This window comes from Muscardinus avellanarius, assembly GCF_963383645.1.
Source record: "Muscardinus avellanarius genome assembly, chromosome: 1".
Lineage (NCBI taxonomy): Eukaryota > Metazoa > Chordata > Mammalia > Rodentia > Gliridae > Muscardinus > Muscardinus avellanarius.
The window spans coordinates 33,820,481-33,835,373 of NC_137786.1; the positions used below are offsets into that span (position 1 = coordinate 33,820,481).

The following is a 14,893-nucleotide window of genomic DNA, read 5'->3' on the forward strand; positions in this document are numbered from 1 at the left end:
CACCAATCGTTGGCTCCTCCTCCATTTCTTTTCTGTTTCCGGTCAGGCCAGAGTCTGCCTGGGTGAACCTTTTGCCTTTGGCATCTTCTGTTTCCTCTGCTTTCGCTCTCCTCCTCCCCTATTCTGTTACTATGATCCCCAGGCTGGAGTCTTTAGTTCTACAAGGAGTTACACCAGTGCCACGCTGTCTTAATGGTGGTGGCAGCGGCACTTGTACTTAATAAGTGCCTGCGAGATGCCGCTCAGACTGAAGCCCATTTGTCATCTTGCTAAGTAGCTATTATTTATTAAGTGCCCGTCACTCACCAGGCACTAGCCCCCATGCCTTGCATTTGTTTTTCTATTTGATCTCCACAACTAGCCTATGACTTCATTTTACTAACGGGAGCGCTGAGTCTCCCAGAGCTGAGATAACTTCCCCAAATCTTACACTAGTAAGAAACAGCAGAGCAATGGCTCATACTTCTAAGCCCCTACTCTCATTAATTTTACCAAAACTCATGATTCCCCCCCAAAGATAGATGCCCATTTTCAGTTTGCTTGTATTTTCATCTCAAACTAGATTTTTGCCTAAACACCCCTTATTAAGTCTCTGAAGCCCACAGCCCAGCCTCTCTGATTTGTTCAGCCCTAAGAGAGAAGATTAAGTGGCTTCATCTGAGAGTCCATGGATTTGGCATTCTCTCTCTCTCAACAGACCTGGAACTGTCCACGGGTCCATTGCCCTACCAAGGGGCCAGCATTTCCCTAGCAGTGTCCCCAGCCAGCCCAGCCTCGTGTCCTGCAGGGCTCGCCGCTCTGCCAGGAACACACAGTCTGGGTTTTGAGAGTATAGTGCTATGGTGCCTTGGAGTCTGGACAGAGCTTCTGAGATTGAAACCTGCCCACCACATGGGACAAAAACTGGATTCTTGGTGAAGGCCACTGCAGGGCAGTCACAAAATGGAGGCCCAGAAAGGACACTCACATACTGGGTTTCCAGAGCTTCTTCCTCTACTTGACAGTTGAAACTTTGGCCAAAGTCACTTAACCTGTCTAAGCCTCAGCTTTCTCCCAGGGAGGGAGTACAATAATCAGACTGCTCTGAGAGCCACATAAAGTCATGTATGTAAAAGTCCTTTATAGCCGGGCGTGGTGGCGCACGCTTGTAATCCCCGCGCTTGGGAGGCGGAGACAGGAGGATCGCGCAGGTTCGAAGCCAGACGCGCTGGCTTAAGAGACCCTGTTTCCAAATAAAAATATAAAAAATAGGTGCCTGGGAGTGTAGCCCGGAGGTAGAAGGGTTTTCAGGAACCCTAGTACCATAAATAAATAAATAAATAAATAAATAAATAAATAAATAAATAAATAAATACCTGTCATAACGTGCAAAAAGCCACATAGATGTTAGTTCTCGTTTGTTCTAGTCAGCTTTTGCTTCGCTGTAACCAAAACACTTGACAAGAAAAACTGAGAGGAGGAAAGGTTCATCTTGGCTAACGGTTTCAGAGGTGTGCTCCATGTCAGCCAGCCCGGAGGCAGACCATGAAGGCAAGGCAGAGGAAAGCTGCTCAGCTGCCAGGAAGCAGAGCAAGACAAGAAGGACCAGGGACAGATACAGCCCCAAAGGCCACAGCCCCAGTGACCTGCCTCCAGCCATACCTCACCTGCCCAAGCTGCCACTCAGGCACATCATTTAATTATTAATCCATCCATGGCTTAGCCGCTGAAAAGGTCAGATCCCTGATTCAATTGTATGTGAGCTTTTCTGAAGGACATTTGATATCCAAATCATAGCATCATTACTGATGATTTGTATGTTAAATATATTCTCTGTTATTTACCCCCAGGTATTAGCATATGCTGTCAGATTCTCACATCTGATCATCTTGCTGATTTCAACAAACTAGCATAGTGGCTTCTAGAGGCCCAGCCCAAGATATCACATAGTCGCTGTGGGGGACCATATGGTCAGTCTTTTTTGGGGAAAAAATCAACACATTTGCACCAATAAAACAACTAGAAAACCACATACGAAAAGATTAGCTATTACTCACATGCCATTTAACAGGGTTTGAAGAATGAAAGATGAGTGTGGCATTAGGGGCTTAAGAGGGGAAACTTGGGGCTGACATTGAAACAGTGACCTTGGTAGATGCTTGGACTGGAGGGAGGGGTCTCCCAGTGGGAGGGAATGGTGTGAACCCGGGAATGAACTTGCTTGTGTGCGCACATGCCCGTGTGCATGTATTGCGGTGGGGATGGGTGGGGAGATTGCAGAATATAGAGAATGGAAAGAGAATAAGTGCAGTAATTCAGGGAAAAGGGACGGTCGGGGGCAGGGCAGAGTGGCTCTGAGTTCAGCTGCGTGCTATCTGATTCCTGCATTACAACAAAAGCTCAGGGTAAGCTTTCTGGGTCTCAGTTTCCCATCCAGGGATTCTAATGCTACCTATGCCATAGGGAGTGGCTCTGTGGTTCCCAAATGGTGTACCGGAGGTGCCTCAGGGCTCAGTAAACAAGCCTACTGGGTACTATGGAATGTTTCGAACTTTTAAGGAATGCAGCAGCATCTGTGTGAACTATGTTACTAGCAAGTGGCTTGAATATAACCACTTAATAAGCGGAGCTGCCAGGCATTTCTTTTGGCCTAGAGATGCTATAACAATGTTTCCGAGAAATGAAGACTGCCATGAACAGAGAAAGTCTGGGGACCTCCCTACCATAGCCCATCATCCTATAGCACACAGATACTGTGAGCATCAAATGAGGCGATGGCTGTACAGTCCTCAGCTGGATGCCTGGCCTAGAATAGGAACTAGGTAAGTGGTCGGTACACTTCATGTGGTGAAGATGTGTGTTGCTGCCTCAGCTCTGGCTGGAGGAGGGTTGGGTGCTCTATGGGTTCATTTTAGTCCTGCAAATTTTATTTCATTTATTTATTTATTTATTGCTCCTCATGTCTCTTCTATCTCCCCCTCCTCTCCAGGGACAACCTGATCATCAGGCAATTTTTGTAAGTATATTTGAGGAAAGTTGAATCCCTGCTCTGGTGTAGGATTGCGGTTGGGTGGGGGTGTCTTTCCATCAGAACGTTGATTTCTCTGCATTCCCCTCATACTGATTAAGGCCCAGAAGAGCATGTTCTGTTCTAGTGTAAGCACGGCCAATCACTTAGAAGGAAGGCGCTTTGATCCCGTGAATCCTGCTTCATCTCACACGGCACAGTAAGGTTAAGAGAAACACCTTCAGAGGTTGAAGTAATTTAAGCTCCGTTCTGAGACTAGGTGAGACTGATTGAAAAAGAGAAAATATTTAAACTAGTGAGCAGCCCTGAGGGGCTTTTCCCCTCCCTCTTTAATTTCTCCTTTCCTGATTAACAATTCAAGACAGGACCCATCATCTGCAAATGGACGGTTTGATTTTTTCAGATTAAGTTAACAAACAAGGGACTGGGCTGACACTTGGTTAGTATGATTAAAACGATAAACTGACCAATAGCCCAGCTAGTAACGTGGCATTCTGAGGCACTGCTTGATAATCTGTCTTCTGGGGGTTCTGCTGTGGTTAGCATTTTACGTCTACCTCAGCCTTTGTGTTAGAATAACAAAGTTTTATCCTGGGCAGCAAAAGAGTAAAACAAATCCTGGCAACTTCACAGTATTTTTGGAGTTAGAAACAGAAAAGGATGTTTAGATTGGTGGTTTCCACACTTCTTAAGCATGCATACCATCAGTTTAAAAATATTTGAACATGCGCCAACACATGTATATTTATGTATTTATAAATTATACATATACTACGGCACTAATATATTATGTACATTTTAAAATCCCATAGAACTTTAAAGAAGGAGATAAAACGGAAATAGAAAGTTCATCTGTTTCCTTCTGGAATCTCAGTAGACTGTCTTGCATACCAGGGAAGGGGCCCCATCACTGTTGTGGAAGCTACTGGCCGGGTTGACCCAGAACAGTGATCCTGTTTGGGTCTTATCCAAGGTCAGGGAGAGAAAACTTAGCCAGAAGTCAGAAGACCTGCATCTAGTCCCTGCTCTAGTCAACAGAGCAAGAGTGACCTTGGGGAAGGTCACTGAGACCTTGTGACTCTATGATTATAAGATGACAGGGTAGGCCAGCAATGCTTCTTTTTAAAAAATGTATTTTTAAAAATTTATAATTTTATTGGTGCATTGTAAGTATACAACACAGTGATATTCAAAGTAATATGTATATATATATATATATATATATATATATATATATATATATTACTTGGTGTTTCCCTCCAAATCCTACCCCCTCCATTACTTCCCTGGGATACATGTTAGTAAGACTGGTAGTGATATGTCATCATTATCATCATCATCATTATTATTATTATTATTATTATTATTATTATTATTATTATTATTGGTACTGGGGATTGAACCCAGAGGCATTCTACCTCTGAGCTAAACCCCCAGGGTCTTACTAAGTTGCAGAGGGCCTCGCTAAGTTGCTGAGGCTGGCTGTGAACCTGTGCTCCTCCCAAATACTGAGATTATAAGCACAGGACACCATCCCCGGCTGACCATAACATTATTTGATATTTCCTTCCTCATGTCTCCCTTTTCCCTTTTTCTTCTCCTTCAGCCATTCCCTTCTTCCATTCTACTAGTTTCTTTCTCTTTGTATCTGAAGCCCCTTTTCTTTTCTATTTTCTCTCTAGTTTCTATGGATGAGAAAAAACATAGGTCCCTGACTTGCTGAGACTGGCTGATCTCACTTTGCATTATGTTCTCAAGTTCCATCTCGTTTTCTACAAATGATATAGTTTTGATCTTCCTTATGACAGATCTTGGCTTGTGATACCTGGATACTTCCAGAGCATATAGAATATGTGTGGGTATTTTAGTGGACAAGTGTCAGGGATGCCAACTTTCTGCAATTTTCAGGACAGAACCACACAAGGGATATTTTTTTTTCCAACTCCTAAATCTAAAACTGTCTTTGAAGGAAAGTCCTAGAAGAAAGTTCTCTGACTTCCTGTGGCCACACAGGCAACATAAGTCTCTACAGCTCCTCCCTCCGCTCAGCCCCACACAGCCTTACTTAGAGCTGTGGAAGGAAGGATACTAGGAGGATGGCACTTTTCCATCTCCCTGATGCCTTTCATTGGAGGATGCTAGCTATTCTCAATAGCCTCTGAGGCAAGGGAGGCCCACCCTTGACTTGCAAAGTCAACTGTGAAACTGAATCCATGTGTACCATGTGATTAACCAGTTAAATAACCAGTGAAGGTTATTTAAGAAGAACTGAAGAACTCTGCTGTTGATCCGTTTACCCAGAGAGGTGAAATGGCACCTTCAAGGCCACAGAAAGCTACCTTCGGGTGTCAGGCCAATGGAAACAGATCGAGCTTCAGTGTTTTATGAGGAAAACTCGGCTCACTGCCGCACCTAAGGACAGATCTATAAACTCTCTGGATCCAGTTTCATCATCTGTAAAGTGGGGATAATAAGACTGACCTCTTAGAATTGCCATGAGGATTAAAAAAGCCAGTGGCGCTGGGCAGGTGGTACCCGCCTGTGATCCTAGCACTTAGGAGGTTGAGATAGGAGGATCACAGGTTTTAGGACGGCTCTAGCAAGGTAGCAGGACTCTCAGCAAACTAGTAAGACTTTGTTTCAAAACCAAAAAATTAAAAAGGGATGGGAGTAAAGCTCAGAGGTAGAATGCCCCTGGGTTCATTCCCCCGTACCCCCTAAAATTAAAAAAGGCATGAAATGCCGGGATTTTATAAAATTTGAAATGCCCATTTGGAGATGAAAAGCCCTCGAGAATAGATCGCTTGGTTCAAAGTTGCTTAGTTTTTCATCTTGCAGTGATCATACGACAAGCACTCGTGGTGTAGGGAGAACCAAGGATGTAACATTTGGTTTTGTATTTCAGAAAGGGATAGCCAAACACAAAGCAGAGATGTTTTCAGCAAAGTACTCAGCTTTGCCAAAATAGAGGGAGGGAGAGAGGAAGGGAGAGAGACCGATCCAGAAGACACTGCTGAATTCACTCTGGCCTGGACTCCAAGAAAGTAATTTATTTTACTCCGTTTCTCACCATCTTGTATAGAAGATAAACAAGAGAGATAAGCATCTTACTTTCAAATTTCCACAAGGAAACAAAATGCTGTTTGCTTTTAATTTGAAAAGGAGCATATTCAGCATCTTTTCCAGTTCGATGTGAGTCTGAAGTGGTAGTTACAAGATGTTCGGGGACAGAAATAACAGAGATTTGTGGAAGAAAATGTGTGGTGTTTTACTAAAAATTCCAAAGGTTATCTCCAGTCATAATATAACGAGGGACTCCATTGGGAAGGAGAAGTCTCAGAGGAAGAAATGACTGCTCAATCACTTGAATCCAACTTCTTTTTCATGGCTCCAACAACTCAGTATGCTCAATCCTTACTCTGAAGCCAGCTTGCTGGCTTGTAAGAACAGGCAAAGACAGCCTGGGAACGGTGGCATTTGGAAAGTTATTCCTCTTCCCTCAGCCACATGGAACAGGCAGTTTCGGTGTTTTCATCTATATAGGAAACTGCTGCATACATAATTTTTCTTGATTCAGTGGTAACATTTCCATTTGTGATATATTAACTTCCATGCTCATAAAGTAATAACAATCTAGACTCCAGTGTCTATTTTTCTTAGTATTATCCAGTTAGAACTCAGGCCAGCCTTGGAGTCAAAGGTTCAGGTTCCCACTTTGTCACTTACTAAATATATGTTCTTGAGAAAATTATGACTTTCTCAAAGGTTCCAGTTTACTCCTCTATAAATGAAAATAAGGGTGAGCTTAGGGTGGTGGCACACACTTGTAATCCTAGCATTCGGGAGGCAGAGCCCAGAGGATAGTGATTCATGGCCAGCCTCAGCTACTTAGGGAGGCCTTTTGCAACTCAGTGAGACCCTGTTTCAAAAAATAATAAGACTAAAAAAATAGGGCTGGGGGGTGTAGCTTGGAGGTACAATGCCCCTGGGTTCTATCCCCAGTACTGTGGGGGGAAAAAGAGTAAGACCCACTTTGGAGGACTAAAGGGAGAATTAAATAAGGCAATGTGTGCGAAGACTCCTTGTTCTTGGGACAGAGGAAACGGGTCATAAATGGTAATTACTGGTAGCTCATGGCTCATATCTACAGTAATCTATAGAATCGCATCACCATGCCTTACTGCACACAGCACGATGCCTTCCCAGGAGAAAAGGATTCTCAAAGCCTGTGAGAGCAATCAGTTGGTTTGAAAGTGTGTTTCTGGCCCATGGGTCAAGCCTGGAGTGGCAGGGAGAGTGGGAATAGGTCCCTGGATCCAGCTGCTCCCTCAGGCTCACCACTCAGCTGACGTGAACCAGAGCGTAGCAGGTGGAGCTCCCGTGCTGGGATGCAAGAAGAGGGGCGAGGGCTGGGAACGCAGGTCCAGCACAGGCCCCTGCCACTCTGCAGGCCAAAAGGAGGAGAAGGAGCAGGGAGCAGACTAGAGACAGATGCCCTCTAAGATGCTGTAGAAATGGCCCCAATAAGGAGACAAGGGGGTGCAAAACAGGCCACTGAAGTGGAAAGGAACGGAGGCAGCAGGTGGAAGGAGGCAACAAGGAATCAGTCTTTGGAGTTATCAACTCTAGGACGTAGGGCAGAGGAACTGTCATAATATCCCAGATGGAGTAATTTACAAAGAAAACCAATTTATCTGGCTCACGGTTTTGAGGGCTGGGAAGTCCAAGGACATGACACTGTATCTACTCAGCATCTGGGCCTTCTTGCTGCATCATATCATAGGAAGTGGAAGGGCCAGAGGGCGTGAGAGAGCAAGAGGGGCCACGCCCACATTATAACAAGCCCACTCACTCAGTTACTGCCCTGTAACCAGCCCACTTCTGCGATAACCACAGTCCACTCCAGGGAGACCCTAACATTGTTGCGCTTAGGGTTAAGTTTCCAACCTATGAACTAGGGAGACACACCAGACCCTAGCAGGATCTGATGCTGTTGATCTGAGGCCTCCGGAGGGGGCAGTAGTTGAAGCTGTTTTCTTGATGAGGCAATCTGTTTATACGGGACATCTTGGCTCCTGATTGCTTTCTTTCATGTCACTTGGGTTCATTTGTTTATTCATCAGAAAGCATTGCATGAGCATTTGCTATCTGTCTGACAATACTAGGCGATGCTTTGGGATGCCAGAGGAATAAGAACTTGCTTCCTGCCCTCAGGTCAGTAGGGAGAAGGTAACAAACAGGCTGTTAGAAGACAAGGTGAGTAGTGCTGAGACTGGAATCCACCAAGGACACGGGGAGGTACAGAAGAGGGACACCTAACCAGACTGGGGCTGGGGTTAGAAATGAGGTAATGTCTCAGCTGAACTGAGTCATGAAGGATGGGGGTGAGCCAGGCAAGAGGAGGCAAAGGGCATTTCATGTTGGGGGGCAGCAGGTTCAAAGGCCCAGAGGCAAGGGATTGAATGGTATAAATTTGAGCCCTGCCAAGTTCTTAGGATGACTGGAATGTAAAATGCAAGGAGGGGAGGTCATACACAGGATGATGTTAGAAGGATAAACAGGGAGACACAAATAGAGTATTCTAAGGGGGTTTTAAAGAGGAACGTTATCCAATCATATCTGAGATTTAGAAATATAACTTGAGCCTGCAGCAGGGAGTCTAGACTGGAGAGGTACAGGTCCTATCGGTGGCAGGGAGCTCTGAGCCCGATGTTTTAATTATGAGGACTTGGACTTAAATGGCTGCAAGAATGAAATAATGTAAGATTCCAGCAATTTAAGGAAAGGTAGTGGCAGCTGTGCTGGTGGCCGACTGGATCGTGGTTAGGTGGGAGAGGTTAATAAAGAACAGTGTCAAGAATTCGTGGCTTGGGTAGTGAGACACATGGTAGGTGGAGCCGTTTCTTATGCTATTTTTGCCAGTAGACAGAGGGATGACTAATTGAGCTTTGGTTGTGTTGAACCTGAGTTGCTCCATAGAGATGTTCAAGAGGTGAGCAGGACAGAGAGTGAGCTGGAGATTCAGGAGATGTCTCCATGGAGGTGGAGCCAAACGCTGAGGATGTAGGAGAAGAGTTTGCCCACACAGAGTTTAGAGAGGGAAAGAGAAGATGGTTAGGGATGAGCTCCTAAAAAAGACCAACACTTAGGAGAGCAGAGAAAGGGGAGCAGGCAGAGGATCTTAGAAGACTGGGAAAAGAGAATTCTGCAATATCTTTCTAAAATAATTAAAGTCTGACTTATATAGTGATCCATGCATGTGCATGTTTATAGCAGCCCGATTCACAATAGCCAAATTATAGAACCAACCAAGGTGTCCACCAACAGATGAGGAGATAAGGAAAGTGTGGTACATACTCATAATGGAAATTTGCTTGGACATAAAGATGAACAGAATAATGTCATCTGCAAGAAAATGGATGGGACTAGAGAATATTGTACTAAGTGAGATCAGCTAGTCTCAGAAAGTCAAGGGTCATATGCCAAGGGTCATATTCTTTCATATGTGGAAGTTAGAGAAAAATAGGAAAAAAAAGGGATTTAGATAAATGAGAAGAGAAACCAGTAGAATATAGGAGAGGGGTGGGGGGAGGAAGGTGGAGAAGGGGAAAGGAAGGAAACAGTTCAAATAATGTCATACCCATATATGAAGGTATCACTCCCAAACTCAGTAGCATGTATGGGGAGAGAGGGGGGAATAGAGAAGGGTCTGAAGAGAATCACACCAAGTATTGTGTGTATGTTTATTGATATCACTTTAAACCTCATGATGATGCATAATTACAATGTACCAATAAAAACAAATTAAGTAAAAATTTTAAAAAAGGAGAGAGAGATGAGAGAGCAGAGTCATGGTTCCAAGAAAAGTTAAGAGATTTCAAGGCAAGGATGGCCAACAGTATAAAAAGTTGCAGGGTCATAAAAATAAGACATGCTGGGTGTGGTGGTGCAGCCTATAATCCCAGTACTTGATAGGCTGAGATAGAAGGATCCCAGGTTCAAGGCCAGCTACAGTACCATAGCCAGGCCCTCAGGAACTTAGCAAGAGCCTGTTTCAAAATAACAAAAAAAAAAAAAAAAAGGGGGTTGTAACTCAGAGGTAGAGTGCCCCTGGGTTCAATCCCCTAGTACCAAAAAAAAAAAAAAAAAAAAAAAAAAAAAAAAGACTGAGGGACACCCAGTGGATTTACTACAAAGTTGTTGTGGGGCCTTTGGTAAAAACATCTCAAAGTCAGGCATGGTAGCGCATGCTTGTAATCCCAGCATTCGGAGGCTGAGACCAAAGGATCATGGTTCGCGGACAGCTCAGCTACTTAGTGAGGCCCTCTGCAACTTAGTGAGATCCTGTTTCAAAATTAAGAATAAAAAATTGGGCAGGGAGTATAGCTTGGAGGTCAAAATGCCTCTGTGTTCCATCCCCAGACCTCCCCACACACAAAATCTCACACAAAATCTCAATAGATTTGTGGAGGAAAGAGGCCAGATGAGAGTAGGCTGAAGCGTGACTAGGAGGTGAGGAAGTAGAAAAATCTTTGAGAAGGTTGCCCCTAAGAAGAGGAGTTAAGGGGCATGTGTGGCAGAGGAATATGTGCAGAAAACCCTGGTAACTACAGAAGAGGTAGGAGATTCATCACCAAGGGGGGGGGGGTAGATGATAGGTGGGGTTCAGAGCACAGGAGGTGAGCTTCACCTTAGACCGATGGTTCACAAGTAGGGATACACATTGGAATTACTTGGGGAGCTTTAAGCAGCCATCTGGACCCTACCTTCGGAGATTCTGATTTCAGTGATCTGAACAGGAGCCCAGATATTAGTATGTATTTATTTAGATCTGTAAATAATTTTAGTGTGTAGTCAGGGTTTAAGAACTACTGCATTAACCAGGCATGGTGGTGCATGCTTGTAATCCCAGTACTTGGGAGGCTGAGACAGGAGGATGGCAGATTTGAAGCCAGCATCAGCAGCTTAGTGAGAACCTGTTTCCAAACAAAATATGAAATAGGTCTGAGAATGCATCTTGGAGGTAGAAGCTTCTGGGTTTCATCCCCAGTATCTCTCACACACACACACACACACACACACACACACACACACACACACTACACACACATACACACATACACACACATACACACACACATACACACACACATACACACACATACACACACATACACACATACACACATACACACACACACATACACACATACACACATACTACACACACATACACACACATACACACACATACACACACATACACACACACATACACACATACACACATACTACACACACACACATACACACATACACACACACATACACACACATACACACACATACACACATACACATACACACACACACCTACTACATTAAGTTTTGATAATTATTTGTTGACTGCTTTCAAAGCATTTTTTGAATCTCCTTAATTCTCTTTAGCACCAATGAATGTTTAATCATCTGCAGAGAATATTGTGAAGAAACGTAAAATAGGCTCCCTGCTCTCAAGTGGCTTATAGTCCCATAGGAGAAATAGTAACCCTTGTAATACAGGTTGTGTATCCCTTATCCAAAATATCTGGAACCAGGTGCTTCTTGGAATTAAAAAAAATTTTTTTTTGGTGGTACTGGGGATGGAACCCAGAAGCCCTCTACCTCTGGGCTACACTCCCAGACCTATTTTATATTTTATTTGGAAACAGAGTCTCTTAAGTCAGCTGAGGCTGGCTTCGAATCTCCACAATCCTCCTGTCTCAGTCTCCCAAGCGCGGGAATTACAAGCGTGCGCCACCACGCCCAGCTGGAATTTTTAAAAATATTTGCATATATATAATGAGATATTTGGGTGAGATCCTTGTCTAAATAGACAATGCATTCATGTTTCATATACACCTTATGCACCTGGAGGTAATTTTATGCAGTATTTTTAGTGCACCTGTGTTTTGACCGTGACCTGTCACATAAAGTCAGGTGTGAAATTTTTCTACTCATGGTGTCATTCCAATGCTCAAAATGTTCTGGATTTGGAGATTGGGAGTTCTCAACATGTATAAGTGCTAGGTTGGTGGCCTAACTTCCAGTGGGTGGGCTCACCAGGTCTGGGTGGTCAGCGAAGGTGCTAAAGGTAGGGCTTGAGTCTTAGAGTGGAAGGGGAACTGAGGTAAGCGGAGAGGAGGGTCCCACACACCCAAGACAATACTCACTGCAACCTATTTCTTCAGCACATCCTCCATCCCAGCTTCTTTACACACATTACCCCAAACACTATGATCATGCAAGATGGCTGGATGTCATGTCCATCTTACTAAGGAAGAAGCTGGGCTCAGGTAGAAGAAATCCCCTTCAGCGGGGGCTTTCTGGCTGGGCTGTTTGGCTGAGGAAGTTCACACATACATCCTTCATTAATCCCAGAGGTTCTCAATATCTCTGGACCATAGCAGCTGCGTCACCTGGGAACCTCATAGAAATGCACATTCTCAGGCCCTCCCCCTCCCCTAGACCCACTTCATCAGACACTTGGGGGGTCAGGCCCAGAAATTTATTTTAAGAAAGCTTTCGTGTTGACTCTCCTGCTATTAACAATTTGAGGAACAAATTTTAGTCCAAACTTTTAGACCAAAATTTTAGTATAAACCAACATCTCAGTTTGCTGCAGGACTGATGTGTGTGAGCTTCTGCAATTGGCAGATGGAAAGGAAGAACTGGGAGATCCCAGCCCCGGGGGAGATCGTTACCTGCACTCCAGATCAGAGCCTTGCTCTCTGATCTAAGGATTCTGGGAGCAACACTAGACAATGTGAATGAGCCCCAGTGGTAGGGCACTGTACAAATTCCAATAGAGGGTGGCCCCTCAGTCTTGGGAACGACATGTCATGGTGTTTTCCTTTCAGAAAATTTCAAAATTGGACCAAACCTAGACAAAGCAAAACTATCTCTGTCCCAGGCAATTTCACAGAAGCCTCAGGATGTATGCCTATGACTGCTGAACAGTTTGCCGAAACAGAAAATTCTAAACCTTGGCACCTTTCTCATATTGACAGGAGGAAGTGATCGGAGATTTGAAACCAGGCACCGAGTATCGAGTGAGTATAGCAGCTTACAGCCAGACCAGCAAAGGGCGGCTCAGCTCTCCTCGGCACGTGGCCACTTTGTCCCAAGGTAAAACGGGTTCAAATTCAAAAAGTGATGGGCTGCTATTCATTTATATAACATCAATAGAGACCAACCACATGCCAGGCTCTGTGATAGACTCCAAAAGTGAGTGGTGGCCAAGGCTAGGGTAGCCCCTGCCCTCTCAGAACTCAGTTTCAGGCATTGTCTAATCAGTGCGGTCACGGACTGGGAGAACAGCCACGCACAGAGCCATAGGAGTAACACAGGGATGAGGGAGGGGCTCCCTGAGGTGATGACCGCTAAGTGGAGCTCTGACAGTGAGTAGGAAAGAGAAAGATTTACCTACAGCAAAGGGAATTCCACAAAGGTTCATTAAAGTGGAGTGGTGGTAGACACAGGCACAAAAGCAAGTGGATGGCAGTCGCCACTCACCAGCGCCCTCTGTGCAGGCAGAAGGAACCTGTGAGCAAGCAACACCAGTTCATCCAAATTGCAAAAGGTCCTTGGGAGCTGGGTGTGGTGACCCTTGCCTGTAATCTCCACATCTGGGAAGCGAGAGAGTAGAATCACAGGTTTGAGGTTAGCCTCAGCAATGTAGCAAGACCCTGTTTCAAATTAAAAAAAAAAAAAAAAAAAAAAGAGGAGCTGGAGCCATAGCTCAGAGGTAAAATGCCCCTGGGTTCAATCACCAGTATCAATCCATCCATCCATCAATCAATGCATGCTTAGGAAGGTAGGGAAAGTCTTCCAGGCCCAAACCATAGTATGGACAAAAAACAGGGAGGGCTGAGAATCTGGGCATGAAGATAATTAACAGCAGTTACCAGGGTGACAGGATCACCTTCACACATGAGGGCACTTTCCAAATAACCTACCATTGTCATGCTTTCTGATATGCAGCAGGCAAACACACACACACACACACACACACACACACACACACACACACACACATTGGGAAATAAGTGCAGTAATGGTAAGCATGTAATTTTACTAGTGCATGAACATCAACTTCAACATGCAAACAGATGGAAAGTTGTTAGGAGGTGGGAGTGTGGAAGGTGCCAGTGGGTACGCACCATGTGTGCCCCAGGTCATTGGAGCCTCCGGGGTTGTTGGCTCTCTAGCCAGAGGTGCTGGCAGCAGAAGGAAGACAACTCTCTTTGACTCAAGCCTCACCTGGTGCATGCTGTGACTTCTTGGTGTTTGTTTGGTCTGGGTTTTGAGGCTGTTTCCACCAGCGATGTTTTGGTTGCAGGAAGCACATGTGTTTTTGTTTTTTAATGTATTAGACTTCTTCAGCAGCTGATACAACCTGCCGAATCTAGTTGTATTTGTCATCCTGCCTAGATTCCTGCCTGCCCCCAGCAGCGCCCCAGCAGCCACAAGCCCTTGTGGTTTCTGATTCCGAGGTGGCCCTGTCCTGGAAACCAGGAGAGAGCGAAGGAAGCTCACCTATTCAGTACTATTCTGTGGAATTCATCAGGTAAGTGTGGGTGTTGAATGTGCAGACCTCGGATTCTGAATGTGATGTAAGCCTAGCGGGGCTGTCATCTCTAGGTCTCAACCACATGTCTGTTCAAGAAAGAACAAAGGCTCAGAGGCCCGAGTTCATAGTCAGGCATCTATCCTCACACTTCTTTGGTGATGGGTCATCTGGTAACCCTCCCCTTCTCCATTTCCCTTCTCAGTCAGACACTGCTCTGAGCTCTGAAAACTCCTGAGGCACCATTATCAACAAGCCTGCATGCATTTTCAAGCTGG

The 14,893-nt window shown here is 44.8% G+C and overlaps 1 protein-coding gene across 5 annotated transcripts in view; it reads left to right on the top strand.

Moving 5' to 3' along the window:
* Positions 1 to 14,893, top strand: part of EGFLAM (EGF like, fibronectin type III and laminin G domains) — a gene marked incomplete at both ends in the record, with an annotated part of 177,362 nt that overhangs the window by 58,308 nt on the left and 104,161 nt on the right. For 3 of the 5 annotated variants that reach the window (XM_080694812.1, XM_080694813.1, XM_080694814.1), the window contains 2 exons: positions 13,057 to 13,174; positions 14,480 to 14,615. In XM_080694812.1, coding sequence (XP_080550938.1) covers positions 13,057 to 13,174; positions 14,480 to 14,615 — 254 coding nt within the window. Of the gene's footprint in view, positions 1 to 2,968; positions 2,996 to 13,056; positions 13,175 to 14,479; positions 14,616 to 14,893 lie in introns of all 5 variants that reach the window. The other 2 variants (XM_080694810.1, XM_080694811.1) reach the window with 1 other exon arrangement.